The sequence below is a fragment of the Triticum dicoccoides genome, chromosome 2B (assembly GCF_002162155.2).
Source record: "Triticum dicoccoides isolate Atlit2015 ecotype Zavitan chromosome 2B, WEW_v2.0, whole genome shotgun sequence".
Lineage (NCBI taxonomy): Eukaryota > Viridiplantae > Streptophyta > Magnoliopsida > Poales > Poaceae > Triticum > Triticum dicoccoides.
Window position 1 is genome coordinate 383329427 of NC_041383.1, and position 16092 is coordinate 383345518.

General features: G+C 50.2%; 1 protein-coding gene across 1 annotated transcript; it reads right to left on the reverse strand.

Annotated features, from left to right (window-relative positions):
* Nucleotides 1-695: 695 nt before the first annotated feature.
* On the reverse strand, nt 696-7991 carry LOC119363779 (probable inositol transporter 2). Its single transcript, XM_037629159.1, has 4 exons — nt 7850-7991; nt 2656-2894; nt 2110-2553; nt 696-2022 (listed from the first exon to the last, which is right to left on the reverse strand). Exons 2-4 carry the CDS (start codon nt 2857-2859, stop codon nt 937-939), a joined length of 1734 nt encoding a protein of 577 aa, XP_037485056.1. The 5' UTR covers nt 2860-2894; nt 7850-7991; the 3' UTR covers nt 696-936.
* Nucleotides 7992-16092: the final 8101 nt, after the last annotated feature.

The following is a 16092-nucleotide window of genomic DNA, read 5'->3' on the forward strand; positions in this document are numbered from 1 at the left end:
TCTGATTAGTCGGACATGCTGCGATGGCGGTGGACGGTGTCAGGCAGCTGCTCCGCCAAGTCTTGCTATCTGGCCATGTTCCAAGGATTGACCCAGGACCCGAACTGATGCATCAACATCGGCACCCCTCTGCAACAAGGTTTTCACATGGCTTGCTTTCCAAGATCGATGTTGGACGGGGGATCGCCTTGCTAGGCGCAGCCTACCTCACAACGCCCAATGCATTCTTTGCGGTCAAGAGCCCGGAAATCCGCACCATCTTCTCGCAAGCTGCCCCTTCTCACAGAAGGTTTGGCGTGATGTGTTGGCCTGGTGTCGTTCCACAGCCTCGATCCTCGGCAACACGATGACCTTCTCCAAGTGGTGGATGGCAACCTCACATCAAGCCCCCAATGGTCATCGTTGTGGGCTCTCCCCTCACATCATGCTGACTGCATGGTGCTTATGGTGTCATCGTAATGCTTGCATCTTTCATGGCATGTGGCCTTTCACATTACGCGTCCTGCATGAAATCCAAGACCAAGCACGGCAATGGGCGAGGGCAGATGCTAAAGGATTGACTATCATCCTTCACGAGACGTAATCCTTAGTCTTCGTGGGGTACAACATCCCACCCACCTTGTATGCTCTCACACCGTGTAATGCCATTGCCCTTGTATCACTGGTTTTCTAACTCTGTTTTTCAAAAGACACACAATTTTGGCGTATTCGCGAAAAAAAGCTTCACAGTCTGCATTAGCCCGGATATGCAACTGATTATTTTTGTCCCCGTTGCAACACACGGATAAAGACTAGTCACGATAAATATTATTGAAAGCCTACAAATGTTATTTGTAGCATATATATCATTGAAAGCTTACAAGTCGAAATTCCAATTACGCGGATGGCCACAAATTGTCTCGTTCGCGCGCTAAATGAAGAAGGTAGAGATGACACTCACACCCCGTCGTTCTTGCTGCCGCGGCCACGCGGTGCCCAGAACTTGAGCCTGAGCTCCCGCATCTCCAGCATCTTCTCCACCTCCTCGATGGGGAGTCCCTTGGTCTCCGGCACGCAGACGAGCACGAACGCGAGCGCTGCCACGGACAGGCAACCGAAGATGAGGAACGTCCACGCGGGGCCGATGGCCTCCGTCAGCGTCAGGAACGACTGCGCCACTACCAGGTTGGACACCCAGTTCGCGGTCGCCGCCACGCCACCGCACACACCGCGGTGCCGCAGCGGGTAGATCTCTGAGTTGACGATCCAGGGCACCGTGCCCATTCCCGGCGAGAAGAAGGCGATGTACAGAGCCAGCCCGACCATCGCCAGCCAACCGTATCGGCTCGGACAGCCGCGCGTGTACCACAGTCGCCCCTCGCCGTGGCACGCGTCGCGCACCGTCGCGTTCGACAGCAGGCACGCGCCCGGGAGCAGCTTGCTGCCGGCGCCGGACGCGCAGAAGCCGCACCCCGTCGAGCTGGCCTTGAGGCACCGGGTGCAGTCCCAGCCGGAGCTGCTCGTCCGGTAGCCCGGGCATGTGAGCGAGCCATCGAAGTGTCTGGTCTCCGCGCTGCCGACGGCGGGCGAGTGTGTGGTTGTCTGGTGGAACACCGCGGAGAGCAGGGCAAGCGACGCGATGACGCCGACGAGGCTGATCACCAGCAGCTTCCTCCGGCCGGTGCGGTCAATGAAGTAGATGCTAACGATGGAGCCGAGCGCGTTGAGGCCGGAGGTGACCAGCGAGAGCGCGAGCGCCGTTTGGTTGGAGGCGAACCCGGCGAGCTGCACGATACTCGGGCTGTAGTACATCACGGTGTTGATACCCACGAGCTGCTGGAACACCTGCAGCCCGACGCCGGCCACCAGCGCCCGCCGCACAGTTGGCGTCTTCGCCAGCGCCGTCAGGCTTACCTTCTCCGACGAGCCCCGCTCCCGCGCCTCCACCTCCACCGACTCCTTCAACTCCTGCATCTCCCTCGTCACCTCCTCCTCGGCCGTGTATATCTTACGCAGGATCGCTTCTGCTTCCTCCACCCTCCCCTGACATCATCGGTAATTAAGTTGGTTCGTTCACGTAAAGAATTGATATTTCTAAATAAACAATTAGGAGTAGTACCCAAAACTAACCTTTCTGTAAAGCCATCTTGGCGATTCGGGGAGGAAGAGCATGAGGACGAACTGGAACACGGCAGGGAGGCCGGCGACTCCGAGCATCCACCTCCACGTCCCCGGCGCCTTGGTGAATGCGAGGTTGATAAGGTAGGACAAGAACTGGCCGCCGGTGATGAGGAAGCCGTTGGTGCTGACGAGCGCGCCCCTGATCCTCGCCGGCGACGCCTCGGAGATGTAAAGCGGCGCCGTCATGGATGCCATACCGACGCCTAGGCCGACGAGGACGCGGCCGACCACGAGCTGCACGGGGCCCGTCGCCGAAGCCATGACCACCGCGCCCGCGAAAAAGAGCAGGTCGGCCACGAGGATGGACGTCCGCCGCCCGAACCTGTCGTTGGCCCAGCCGCCGACCGCCGCGCCGATGATGGCGCCGGCCACCGCCATGCTCACGATCATTTCCTGCAGCAACCATATACTCCATACTAATTAGCAAACGAAAGTGTAGCGATTCTTACGAGTCCGTTTCGGCCAAGGAGAAGAAGAATTGGACCTTTTAATTACCTGAAGCCATGTGTTCTTGTCGACGGAGCGGAAATCGTCGCGGATGTAAAGCAGTGCCCCTGAAATGACACCGGTGTCGTAGCCGAAGAGGAGGCCGCCGATGCCGGCGGAGAAGGCGAGGCGGAGGACGTAGGGGTTCCGCCAGGAGAGGGAGAAGCACTCCCTGAAGGCCGAGCCGTCGAACTCGTGAGCGCCGCCCTCCATGGCCGGCCAGCCGGATGCCACTCTCTAATCTGTATCTTGTTAAACTGTATCTTGTTAGTATATAGGAGTCGGTTTATATCTGTACTTATCTCCTGTAACTACATGTATATTGTGCCCTAGCTGCACTCTATAAATACATCTCCCCGGCCATCACATTGGTTGCGCCGATCCAATCTTCTCCATCTCCTGTTTCACATGGTATCAGGCCTACCCACGTGATTGCATCATGGGCTCCCCTACGGCTTCCGCTTCCTCCTCCGCCGCCCTCACCACGCTCTCCCTGCCCGCCGCCTTCAATGGGCCGCCGGCGTCCGCCGTTCCCTCTCCCTCTGCCAGCCTCATCACCGCCAAGTTAACCACCTCCAACTTTCTCATCTGGAAGGCACAAGTTCTTCCTCCTCTCCGCATCGCTGGCGTCACGGGCTACGTCGATGGCACCATGCAACCTCCCTCCAAGTTCCTGGATCCCGATGACAAGGGAGTGCGTGCCCCCAATCCGGAGTATGCAACCTGGTTCTGCCAGGATCAGATTGTCCTCAGCTACCTCCTTGCCTCTATTTCTGATGAGGTGCTGCAGCAAGTTCATCAGCTGGAGACCTCTCGTGCCATCTGGTCACACGTCGAGGAGATGTACACCATCCATTGCCGCGCCAGCATCGTCCAGATCAAGATGGACATGGCGGTCTTCAGGAAAGGAACCCTCTCCATGGCGGACTACTTCGCCAAGATCCGCGCCAACGCCGACCAGCTTGCAGCCGTCGACCGCCCCATGCGCGACGAGGACATCATCACCGCCGTCATCACGGGCCTCGACAACGACTACGAGCCCCTCATCACCGCGTACACCACTCGTCCCGAGGGCATGACGCTTGGTGAGTTCTACTCCCACGCGATCTCCTTCGACAGGCGCCGTGAATACAACGCTGCCCGTCTTCATCTGCAGCATGGCGGCTCCTCCGTCAACTATGTCGCCCGCGACTCCGCCGGCAACAACAACAACTCCAATCGCGGCAAGGGCAGCTACCGCGGCAAGGGCCGTGGCAACTCTGGAGACCGCGGCGGCTACCACAACAACTCCCGCGGCGGCGATCGCGGGAACTGCGGTGGTGCTGGATCGCGCCAACAAGGCGATTTTGGCGGCAATCGCGGTGGTGATCGCGGTGACTACGGCGACCGTGGCGACCACCGTGTCCAGTGCCAGCTCTGCCGCGGTCCGGGGCACTACCTTGGGAGTGCGGTCAGCGCTATAATCATGCCTTTCAGCCGTCCCAGTCCAAGATGGCTGGCCTCGCTGCTGCGTCCCCTCCCTCCATCCTCGGTGATCCGGCTTGGTTCACTGACACCGGGGCCACGGATCACATCACGGGCGATCTGGATCGCCTGACGGTTCGGGAGAAATACCCTGGACGAGACCGCATCCACACAGCAGACGGCTCAGGTTTGCACATAGCTCATCGTGGTCATGCCATTCTTCCTACTCCCTCTGCACACCTTAAGCTTCGCAATATCTTACATGTTCCCAACGCTGACAAAAACCTTCTCTCTGTCAATCGCCTTGCTGTTGATAATCATGCGTATCTAAAGTATTATCCTACTCATTTTCTTATGAAGGATTTGACCACCAAGAAGGTTCTACTCCAAGGCAGATGTGAAAATGGGCTTTATCCCATTCGGCCATCAACTCATCATGCACTGTCTTCCGTTAGATTGTCAGCCGAGGATTGGCACGCAAGGCTCGGCCATCCATCCACCCAAGTCGTTCAACGCATTTTATCTTCCAATAAACTAGCTTCGACTAGTCGGTCTATGACCCATGTGTGTAATGCATGTCAACAGGGCAAAGCACACCAGCTTCCTTTTCCTAGGTCTTCAAGTGTTTCCTCTTTTCCATTAGAACTCGTGTTTTCGGATGTGTGGGGACCTGCCAAAACATCATCTGGTGGGTTCCAGTACTATGTCTCATTTATTGATGATTATAGTAAATTTGTGTGGATTTATCTTCTCAAGAGAAAGTGTGATGTGTTTGATGTTTTTCGTGACTTCCTCGCTCATGTTGAACGCCTCTTATCTCGCAAGATCCTATGTGTTCAATCTGATTGGGGTGGGGAGTACGAGAAGCTTAGCAACACATTTTTTCGTCAACTTGGCATCATGCATCATGTTTCTTGTCCACACACACACCAACAAAACGGTTCCGCCGAACGGAAGCACCGTCACATTGTTGACATGGGACTTTCCTTATTATCACATGCGTCTATGCCACTACGCTTTTGGGATGAGGCCTATCTTTCAGCATGTTATCTCATTAATCGACTCCCTAGTCGTGTCATTGGCAACCTTAGCCCTATGGAAAAATTGTTCACCACCAAACCTGATTACACGTTGCTTCGCACGTTTGGATGTGCCTGTTGGCCAAACATGCGCCCCTACAATACACACAAACTTGCTTTTCGATCACATCAATGTGTTTTTGTTGGGTATAGCATTCGTCACAAAGGATATAAATGCCTTCACCTCCCTACAGCACGTGTTTATATCTCTCGGGATGTCACGTTTGATGAAAAGGTTTTTCCTTTTGCCAGCCCCTCTGCCTCTCCCATACCACCTCGCGTTGCAGAACACACCATACTCCTTTTTCCGCATGACCAAATGAACTATGTTGCACCTGTTTTGCCTTCTAATCTGGATGCAGGGACTCCCTTGGCGCAGAAGATCCCAGGTGCGGCAGTGGCGGCGTCCCAGGAAGATCCAGGCACGGGAACCGGAGCAGATCCGCCCTCGGATCGCGCGGCCTCCGCTGCCAGCGACGCGCCAGACGCGCGTGGGGTGGGCAGTTCCCCATTGGGCCACGCGGCGGCTGCGGACGGCCCGGTCGGCTCATCGCCCGCCCCGTCCCCCTCAGTGGTGGGGCCCGCCACTGGCCCGGCTCCCTCCCGACCCGACCCGCCGCTGGCGGCCGCCCACGTGTCGTCTCGCCAGTCCGTGGGCCGGCCCTCTCCTGCGACAGGCGCGCTGGCGCTGTCCGGTCCCTCCTCGGGATCGCCGCTGGATCCTCCTGACGCACCTGCTGCTGGCGCGGGATCCCAGGAGGATCGGTGTTCCTCCCCATCTCCCGCGTCCGGATCCTCTACGCCGTCCGGATCATCTGTGGAAGAGCCTCCTGCACCTCCTGCGCATACAATGGTGACACGCGCACGTGATAACACTTGCAAACTTCTACAACGTACAGATGGTACTGTCAACTACGATCCGTCCAAGCGTGCTTTTCTGGCTTCTCGGGAACCCAGGGATCTTCGTGAAGCGCTGGGATCTCCTGCGTGGCGTGATGCTATGCAGTTTGAACTGGATGCTCTTCGCCACAATGGTACGTGGACACTTGTTCCGCCACCACCTCATGCTAATGTGATTGACTGCAAATGGGTCTTTAAGGTTAAGTACAAAGCTGATGGCACTGTTGATCGTCACAAAGCTCGTCTGGTTGCCAAAGGGTTCAAGCAGCGCTACGGCCTTGATTATGATGACACATTCAGCCCAGTTGTCAAACCAGTCACAGTTAGACTGGTTCTCTCCATTGCTGTCTCTCGAGGTTGGTGTTTGCGCCAGTTGGATGTCCAGAACGCTTTTCTTCATGGAGTCCTTCAAGAATAGGTGTATATGCGACAACCACCAGGGTTTGTAGATGCCTCTGCTCCTCGGTATTTGTGCAAACTCAGGAAGGCCATCTATGGCCTCAAACAGGCTCCCAGGGCCTGGTATTCTCGGTTAAGCTCTCGCCTGCTTCAACTTGGTTTTGTGGCGTCCAAAGCAGACACCTCTCTGTTTATTTTCCATCGTGGCGGTGTCACCATGTTTATACTAGTTTATGTCGATGACATCATTGTGGCAAGTTCGTCACCAACCGCAACAACTAAGCTGCTTGCTGATCTTCATGCCACGTTTGCTCTCAAGGATCTGGGTCCTTTGCATTTTTTTCTTGGTGTTGAGGTGAAGTCGTCGCCCCAAGGGATTGTGCTCTCTCAACAGAAGTATATTGGTGATATTCTTCATCGAGCTAACATGGAACATTGTAATGTGTCCACTACTCCCATGTCCTCCAGCGAGAAGATCAGCAAGGAGAGTGGGGCACCTCTCTCTCAAGATGACAGTACTAAATATCGCAGCCTAGTCGGAGCACTTCAGTACTTAACGTTGACTAGGCCGGATATCTCTTTTGCCGTGAATAGAGTTTGCCAGTTTCTGCATGCACCAACAACTGCACACTTTTCAGCAGCCAAGAGGATCCTCCGGTATCTTAAGTATACTCGTGGTATGAGTCTGTCTATTCGTCGGTCACCTTCCATGGTGTTGAGTTGCTTCTCTGATGCGGACTGGGCCGGGTGCAGTGATGATCGCCGCTCTACAGGAGGATTTGCAGTTTTTCTTGGTCCAAATCTTGTTTCCTGGAGCTCCAGAAAACAGGCCACCGTCTCACGGTCTAGTACAGAATCTGAGTACAAGGCCATTGCCAATGGCACAGCTGAGATAATCTGGATTCAGTCTGTCCTTGGAGAACTTGGAGTCTTCATGCCTCGGCCTCCAGTATTATGGTGTGACAACCTTGGTGCCACTTACCTGTCCGCTAATCCGGTGTTTCATGCCAGGACCAAGCATATAGAGGTGGATTTTCATTTTGTTCGAGAAAGGGTTGCAGCCAAGGCGTTGGATGTAAGGTTCATCTCTTCCAAGGAGCAAGTGGCTGACATCTTCACCAAACCACTTGCTGAAGTGCCCTTTGTCTCGAATAGATACAATCTGAATCTCCTTGAAGGACGTTCAGATTGAGGGGGGATGTTAAACTGTATATTGTTAGTATATAGGAGTCGGTTTATATCTGTACTTATCTCCTGTAACTACCTGTATATTGTGCCCTAGCTGCACCCTATAAATACATCTCCCCGGCCACCACATTGGTTGCGCCGATCCAATCTTCTCCATCTCCTGTTTCACATATCTTTCCTCGCTCCTCCTTGGAATGCTCAATACTTACGGATGGATGAGGAAGACCGGGTTGGACTGGCACCTAGTACTAGTGTGTGTACGTATGTACTCCTACTAGGCGCACGCATACAACATTAATTGTCTAATTGCCCATGTCACGCGTGTGGACGAATATAATTGACCATAATCAGAGGAAGATTCCAGTAGATATAGTAGGGGGATTCAACTTGACATGTGTCTTGTCGCACCGTTTCACTTTGACTGATTTGACAAAATGGATAGGATAGGATAGGGGGCCCATGCTGACTGTCATCTGATGGCGACGATTAGGAGGCTAGAAAGCAATGGGCACTAGTCAGTCGGTACATCCAACAGGATCCTGCTTGCCTGCTCCCTCTTTATGCTTTCATCCATGCTATCATTTCATCCTACGGCTGTTTTTTTTCTTTTCTCTTTCTAATCTAATTATCTCCCCCTCTGATTTTAAGGGGGTGGGGTCAGACCTTATTTTGTTTCAATCAAATCAAGTCACGTATGCAGGAGCACATATGAGCACACACGTGAGGAGCAGGCAAGTCTCGTCCCATCCAACCACCAGAGAAGAAGGCATCGTCCTCCCTGATGTGATTCCAAGCCATATTGGTGCTGGTGGAATGACCGTCTATTACCTGTCCATTTCAGCACAAGCTACCTCAAGAGCATCAAGCAATTCTACTAGTTTGCGCGGATTCTGATCGTGATGTTTCGTTAGTAGCATGACAATAGAAATAAATTTCAAAATAAATAGACGAGCTGTATTTGGGGAACATCACTTCCGCATAAGCAATACTTTATTGCCAATTTTAAGAAGCATTAATAAGTCTTTAATTACTTTGCTATATTTGAGCATTTTTTAGGGGGTGTTTGGTTCCAGGGATTTTTTTGTGTTGGGACTAAAAAAAGTCCCTAGCAAATCAAACAGGGAGGACTTTTTTGAGACTTTTTGTTAAAAGTCCTTAGAAGCACCTCCTTGAGAGTCTTTTTCAAAAAGTCCTAGGGACTAGAAAAAGTCCTAGGACTAGAGAACCAAACACCACCTTAGAGTTGTTTACCCATAAAGGGCTTCGTCTTGCTTTAGGCTGGTCGTAGTGGGGGTATCATATATTATTATCATGCATACGATACTAGTGTACAATACTACTTCTGTAATGCATAGTACTCCCTACGTCTAGGTGTATAAGTCACCTACGGAAACCAAATAATCTCAAAACACTTAGGCATGGTGCATTAACTTCCATCCCGTTTCTTGTTTCTTGACATAAATAAATGAATCAACCAATAAGAGATGTGGGGCGTATATGCTTTTAATGACTTGAGACTACCCAACACGACAGTGGTCAGTTCATTGCATGCAATGTATTAATTAGTAAATAGCCATTAAGTTTTCTTTTTTTTCCCTCCGTCTTGGTCATGATGCACAACCTAAAATGACCTGTACACCTAGACAAAGGTAGTATCATAAGTTAGTATCATAGGTTGCCTTATTAATTGCCATGCATAACACAAAGTAGTACAACATTGATATGATACGGTATCATCAGATGATACCACATGCTCTCTTTCCTCATTTAATTGTATGTCACATCATCCAAAAAGTCTAGTTGGCATGCATGATACCGCTTATAATATTCCCATTACGACCAACCTTATATATAAAGCAACAACCCACATACAACCGATGCAAACCACATCACGCTCACCCAAGGCCAGATACAAAGGTGCGAGAAACTACAACCACACACCGAACGACTCGAGGTAGACTACAAGATGACAATAAGCATAACTACGAAGCCGCCAGAGCACTTCCCGAAGATACCGCAAAGAGGTGAAGTTGAGGGTCAACGACACCATGAGCTCCAAGACGGTGCCATCGGGAAGGATACACCACCAAAGTGCCTACGTTACCCGATCCAAGGATCTAGATTTTCATTAGGAGCACGACGAAGAGAGAGGAGCAACTACAACGGAGACTTCAGAAAGGTGACGACGCCCATGGGCACCGCCTCCGTGGGCCTGACTGAAGCAAGACAGGGTTCTCACCCCGACAAGCATGCTCCTCCTTCGCCCAAGGTGAGGCCAGGCAAGAGTACCACAACAACACACCTCCAGGGACCGTCAAAAAGCCAGCCGCCACACCGCCCATGCGCCATGGCTGCTAGCTGCACGCACATGAGTCACAAGATTAGCCCACGAGCACCACAACTCCCACCAATGAGCAGCCGCCCAGGAAATGCGACGCCCCAAGGGCCTCCATTGCTGCGAGCAATGAACCGACTGGCAAGCTCCGACCGCCGATAGAGCTGCCAGCAATCGAAACGATCAGATCGATCGGGGAGTCACCAAGTCGGGGAAGAAGTGACACGGGGCGGACCATGTCGACGACCAGCAACCCTGCCGGTGACGGGTAGACCGACCGCATCGGCGCCACCCATCACTCCCATCGCCTCTCCATACGCCACCTCCTCTGGCGCCCAGCCGTAGCTCCCGGTCTGTATCCGCATCTGGCATGTCCCGGTCACCCGCTCAATGACGTGAGGTGCCGGACCGGCCACACCAATAACTACGTAGGACCCCAGAGACCTCCCCGAGGTCACATGCCAACGGACCGACACTGGTGCAAGTCCAGCCACCGCCGCGCAACACCACCATGGGCTGCCACCACGCCCTTGGATCCCATATCCAAGCCTCGGCCAGGTTGTTCGCGGCCACCATCCCGAGCCGCCTGCCAGCGACCAAGGGCCAGATCCGGGCGGATTTGACTAGCAGCCACGACACCCATGCAGCAGCCGCCTGAGCGCTCCCATGGCCAGGACCAAAGATGACCCCGCCAGTCGCTACCCACCCACTTGCCGCCCACCCCCAGGAACCTTCCATATTGGATCTAACCTGGGCTATCGTCGTCAGGCATGCCCTGCCACGGCCACCACCACCGTTGGCAAGGAGCCCTCCACGTCGAGGCTCAGCCGCCGCTGCCGCCACGTGTTGGGAAACATAGTAGAAAACAAATAATTTCGCACCTGCGATCACCCAAGATTAATATGAAGATGCATAGAGGGTTGAGATCACGATCATTACCGTCAACGAGTTGTAGCGGAAGAAGAACATGTCGGTGTAGATCATACTTGGAGCCACTCGAACTGTCAATGAACGATCCCTCGTACTGCCCACGAATAGTCCCTCGAACCGAAGAATGAAAGCATAGCCTCTCTACTTGGTTGCTAGCATGCAGCCTTCACGATCCGGCAGCGCTTCGTCGTCCAGAGCTAAGCATCGCCGGAGAATTAGAGGGATGAGATTAGAACCACACAGGGCTTCTAATCCTAAGGAGAAGAGGAGTATCCTAGCTCTAATTAGTCAACTAGGACCAACTAGAACTAGAACTTGAAGAACTAGAGGAGGCTCTAAAACTTGTATGTTCAATAGAGCAAAATCCTCATGTATATATAGGTTAGAGGGAGAGGGAGGACTGCTAGGAAGGGGGGAGGAGTCCCGCTTGGTGCGCTGGCCTAGGGGAGGAGGAGTCTAACTCCTCCCCTTTCCCAATTCGGCCTCCTTCCTTAGGGAAGGAGGCACTTTCCCAGTTGGGCCTTTTTGGCCCAAATTGCCTTCCACCTCTTGGCCTTTTTAGGCCCATTGATATTTAAATTAAATATAAAATATTCTAAATACTTCTTGACTATTACATATTTTTTTAACATCTCTAGAAACTTTTTCCACCTATATATAATTTATTGGTAATATCCGGTATTACCCGATACTCATCGAAACCCTTCAGTTGACCCGATAACGCTTCCGAATCCTCTCAGAACTATTCCGCATATTCATAAAATGATTCCACAAATATATTCTCATCACTCCTGTCCTACAAACACTCAGTAGATTGTGATTGCCTTAAGTTTTTGACCCTGTAGGTTAAGTAACTCATAGACATGAATGAAACCGTTCGTTCAATGACCGACAGTGGGACCGTGGACGTCCATATCGATCCCTATGAGGACATGAATGACATTCGAGTGAACCTATGGTCATCATGTGATGTTCCCTTTGCTTTGAGATGAAGGAAATATGCCCTAGAGGCAATAATAAAGTTGTTATTTTATATTTCCTTATTCATGATAAATGTTTATTATTCATGCTAGAATTGTATTGATCGGAAACCTAAATACATGTATGAATACATAGACAAACATTGTGTCCCTTGTGAGCCTCTACTTGACTAGCTCATTGATCAAAGATGGTTAAGGTTTCCTAACCATGGACATGAGTTATCACTTGATAACGGGATCACATCATTAGGAGAATGATGTGATGGACAAGACCCATCCATTAGCTTAGCATATTGATCATTCAGTTTTATTGCTATTGCTTTCTTCATGTCAAATACATATTCCTTCGACTATGAGATTATGCAACTCCCGGATACCGGAGGAATGTCTTGTGTGCTATCAAACGTCACAACATAACTGGGTGATTATAAAGATGCTCTACGGGTATTTCGAAGGTGTTTGTTGAGTTGGCATAGATCGAGATTAGGATTTGTCACTCTGAGTATCGGAGAGGTATCTCAGGGCCCTCTCGGTAATACACATCATAATAAGCCTTGCAAGCAAAGTGACTAATGAGTTAGTTGCAGGATGATGTATTACAGAATGAGTAAAGAGACTTGCCGGTAATGAGATTGAACTAGGTATGAAGATACCGACGATCGAATCTCGGGCAAGTAACATACCGATGACAAAGGGAATAATGCATGTTGTCATAACGGTTCGACTGATAAAGATGTTCATAGAATATGTGGGAGCCAATATGAGCATCTAGGTTCCACTATTGATTATTGACCAGAGAGGTGTCTCGGTCATGTCTACATAGTTCTCGAACCCGTAGGGTCCGCACGCTTAACAATCAATGACGATATTGTATTATATGAGTTATGTGATTTGGTGACCAAATGTTGTTTGGAGTCCCGGATGAGGTTACAGACATGACAAGGAGTTTCGAAATGGTCGAGAGGTAAAGATTGATATATTGGACGATGGTATTTGGACACCGGAAGTGTTCTGGAGGGTACCGGGTACATATCGGAGTACCGAAGGGGTTACCGGAACCCCCGGAGGGAAGATATGGGTCATATGGGCCATGAGAGGGGAGCACACCAGCCCACAAGGGGTGGCGCACCCCCCAATGGCAGGAGGTCAATTGGGAGAAGGAAAAGAGGGGGTTCCGCCACCCCTTCCTTCTCTCTTCCCACTTCCCTTTTCTTCTCTCATGAAAAAAGGCAGGGGGCGCCACTTGGGGAAACCCCAAGTAGGACTCGGATCCTACGGTGCACCCTGGCTGCCACCCCTCTCCCTTCCACCTATATATATGTGGGGGCGCCCCTAGCACACCCTAGGCAATTGTTAGCCGTGTGCGGTGCCCCCTTCCACCATTTACTCCCACGGTCATATCTTCGTTGTGCTTAGGCGAAGCCCTGCGCAGACCACTTCAGTGTCACCGTCACCATGCCGTCGTGCTGAGGGAACTCATCTACTACCTCGACGTCTTGCTGGATCAAGAAGGTGAGGGACATCACCGAGCTGAACGTGTGCAGAACTCGGAGGTGACGTACGTTCGATGCTCGATCAGTGGATCGCGAAGAAAGTTCGACTACATCAACTGCGTTGTGAAATGCTTCTGCTTATGGTCTACGAGGGTACGTAGACACACTCTCCCCCTCGTTGCTATGCATCTCCTATATAGATCTTGTGTGAGCGTAGGAATATTTTTGAAATTGCATGCTACGTTCTCCAACAGTGGTATCAGAGCCAGGTCTATGCATAGATGATATGCACGAGTAGAACACAAAGAGTTGTGGGCGGTGATCGTCATAATGCTTACCACCAGTGTCTTATTTTGATTTGGCGGTATAGTTGGATGAAGCGGCCCGGACCAAACTTACATGACCACGTTCATGAGACTGGTTCAACCGACAGACATGCAACTAGTTTTGCAAAAAGGTGGTTGGCGGGTGTCTGTTACTCCTACTTTAGTTTAATCAAATTTGACTGCGGGCGGTCCTTGTTGAAGGTTAAAACAACAAACTTGATAAATCACCGTTGTGGTTTTGACGCATAGGTAAGAACGGGTCTTGCTAGAAGCCCGTAGCAGCCACGTAAAACTTGCAACAACAAAGTAGAGGACGTCTAACTTGTTTTTGCAGGGCATGTTGTGATGTGATATGGTCAAGACATGATGTGATATACGTTATTGTATGAGATGATCATGTTTTGTAAAAGTTATCGGCAACCGGCAGGAGCCTTATGTTTGTGTCTTTATTGTATGAAATGCAAACGCCATGTAATTGCTTTACTTTATCCCTATGCGTTAGCGATAGTTGTAGAAGCAATAGTTGGCAAGACGACCACGACGCAACGATGGAGATCAAGGTGTCGAGCCGGTGACGATGGAGATCATGACAATACTTTGGAGATGGAGATCAAAAGCACAAGATGATGATGGCCATATTATGTGACATATTTTGATTGCATGTGATGTTTATCTTCTATGCATCTTATTTTGCTTAGTACGACTGTAGCATTATAAGATGACCCCTTAACTAAATTTCAAGGTATAAGTGTTCTCCCTGAGTATGACCATTGTGACAGTTCGTCATGCCGAGACACCATGTGATGATTGGGTGTGATGGGCTCTATGTTCATATACAACGGGTTCAAGATAGTTTTGCACATGCAGAACACTCGGGTTAAACTTGACAAGCCTAGCATGTACAGACATGGCCTTGGAACACTAGAGACCGAACGTCAAACGTGAATCATATAGTAGATATGATCAACATAGAGATGTTCCTAATGACAACCCCATCTCACGTGATGATCGGACATGGGTTAGTTTATTTGGATCACGTATCATCTAGATGACTTGAGGGATGTCTATCTAAGTGGGAGTTCTTAAGTAATTTGATTGATTGAACTTAATTTATCAAGAACTTAGTACTGATAGTATTTGCATATCTATGTTGTAGATCAATGGCCCGTGCTACCGTTCCCCTGAATTTTAATGTGTTTCTAGAGAAAGCTAAGTTGAAAGATGATGGTAGCAACTACACGGACTGGGTCCGTAACTTGAGGATTATCCTCATTGTTGCACAGAAGAATTATGTCCTTGATGCACCTCTAGGTGAAAGGCCTGCTACGGGAACAGATGCTGATGTTTTGAACGTCTGGCAAGCTCGAGCTCATGACTACTCGATAGTTCAGTGTGCCATGCTTTACGACTTAGAATCGGGACTTCAAAGACATTTTGAACGTCATGGAGCATATGAGATGTTCCAAGAGTTGAAGTTAATATTTCAAGCAAATGCCCGAGTTGAGATATATGAAGTCTCCAACAAGTTCTATAGCTACAAGATGGAGGAGAACAGTTCTGTCAGTGAACACATACTCAGAATTTCTGGATATCATAATCACTTGACTCAGCTGGGAGTTAATCTTCCATATGATAGTGTTATTGACAGAGTTCTCCAATCACTCCCACCAAGCTACAAAGGCTTCATGATGAACTATAATATGCAAGGGATGGAAATAATCCCGAGCTCTTTGCAATGCTCAAAGATGCGGAGTTAGAATTCCAGAAGGAGCATCAAGTGTTGATGGTGAACATGACCACTAGTTTCAAGAAAAGGTGCAAGGGAAAGAAAGGGAACTTCAAGAAGAATGTCAAGCAAGTTGCCACTCCTGGGAAGAAGCCCAAAGTTGTACCCAAGCCTAAAACTAAGTGCTTCTAATGCAAAGCGACTGGTCACTGGAAGCGGAATTGCCCCAAGTATTTAGCAGATAAGAAGGATGGCAAAGTGAACAAAGGTATATTTGATATACATGTTATTGATGTGTACCTTACTAATGCTCATAGTAGCGCCTGGGTATTTGATACTGGTTCAGTTGCTCATATTTATAACTCAAAACAGGAGCTACGGATTAAACGAAGATTGGCTAAGGATGAGGTGACGATGCACATCGGGAATGGTTCCAAGGTCGATGTGATTGCCGTCGGCATGCTACCTCTACATCTACCTTCAGGATTAGTTTTAGACCTGAATAATTGTTATTTGGTGCCAGCGTTGAGCATGAACATTATATCCGGATCTTGTTTAGTGCGAGACGGTTATTCATTTAAATCGGAGAATAATGGTTGTTCTTTTTATATGAGTAATATCTTTTA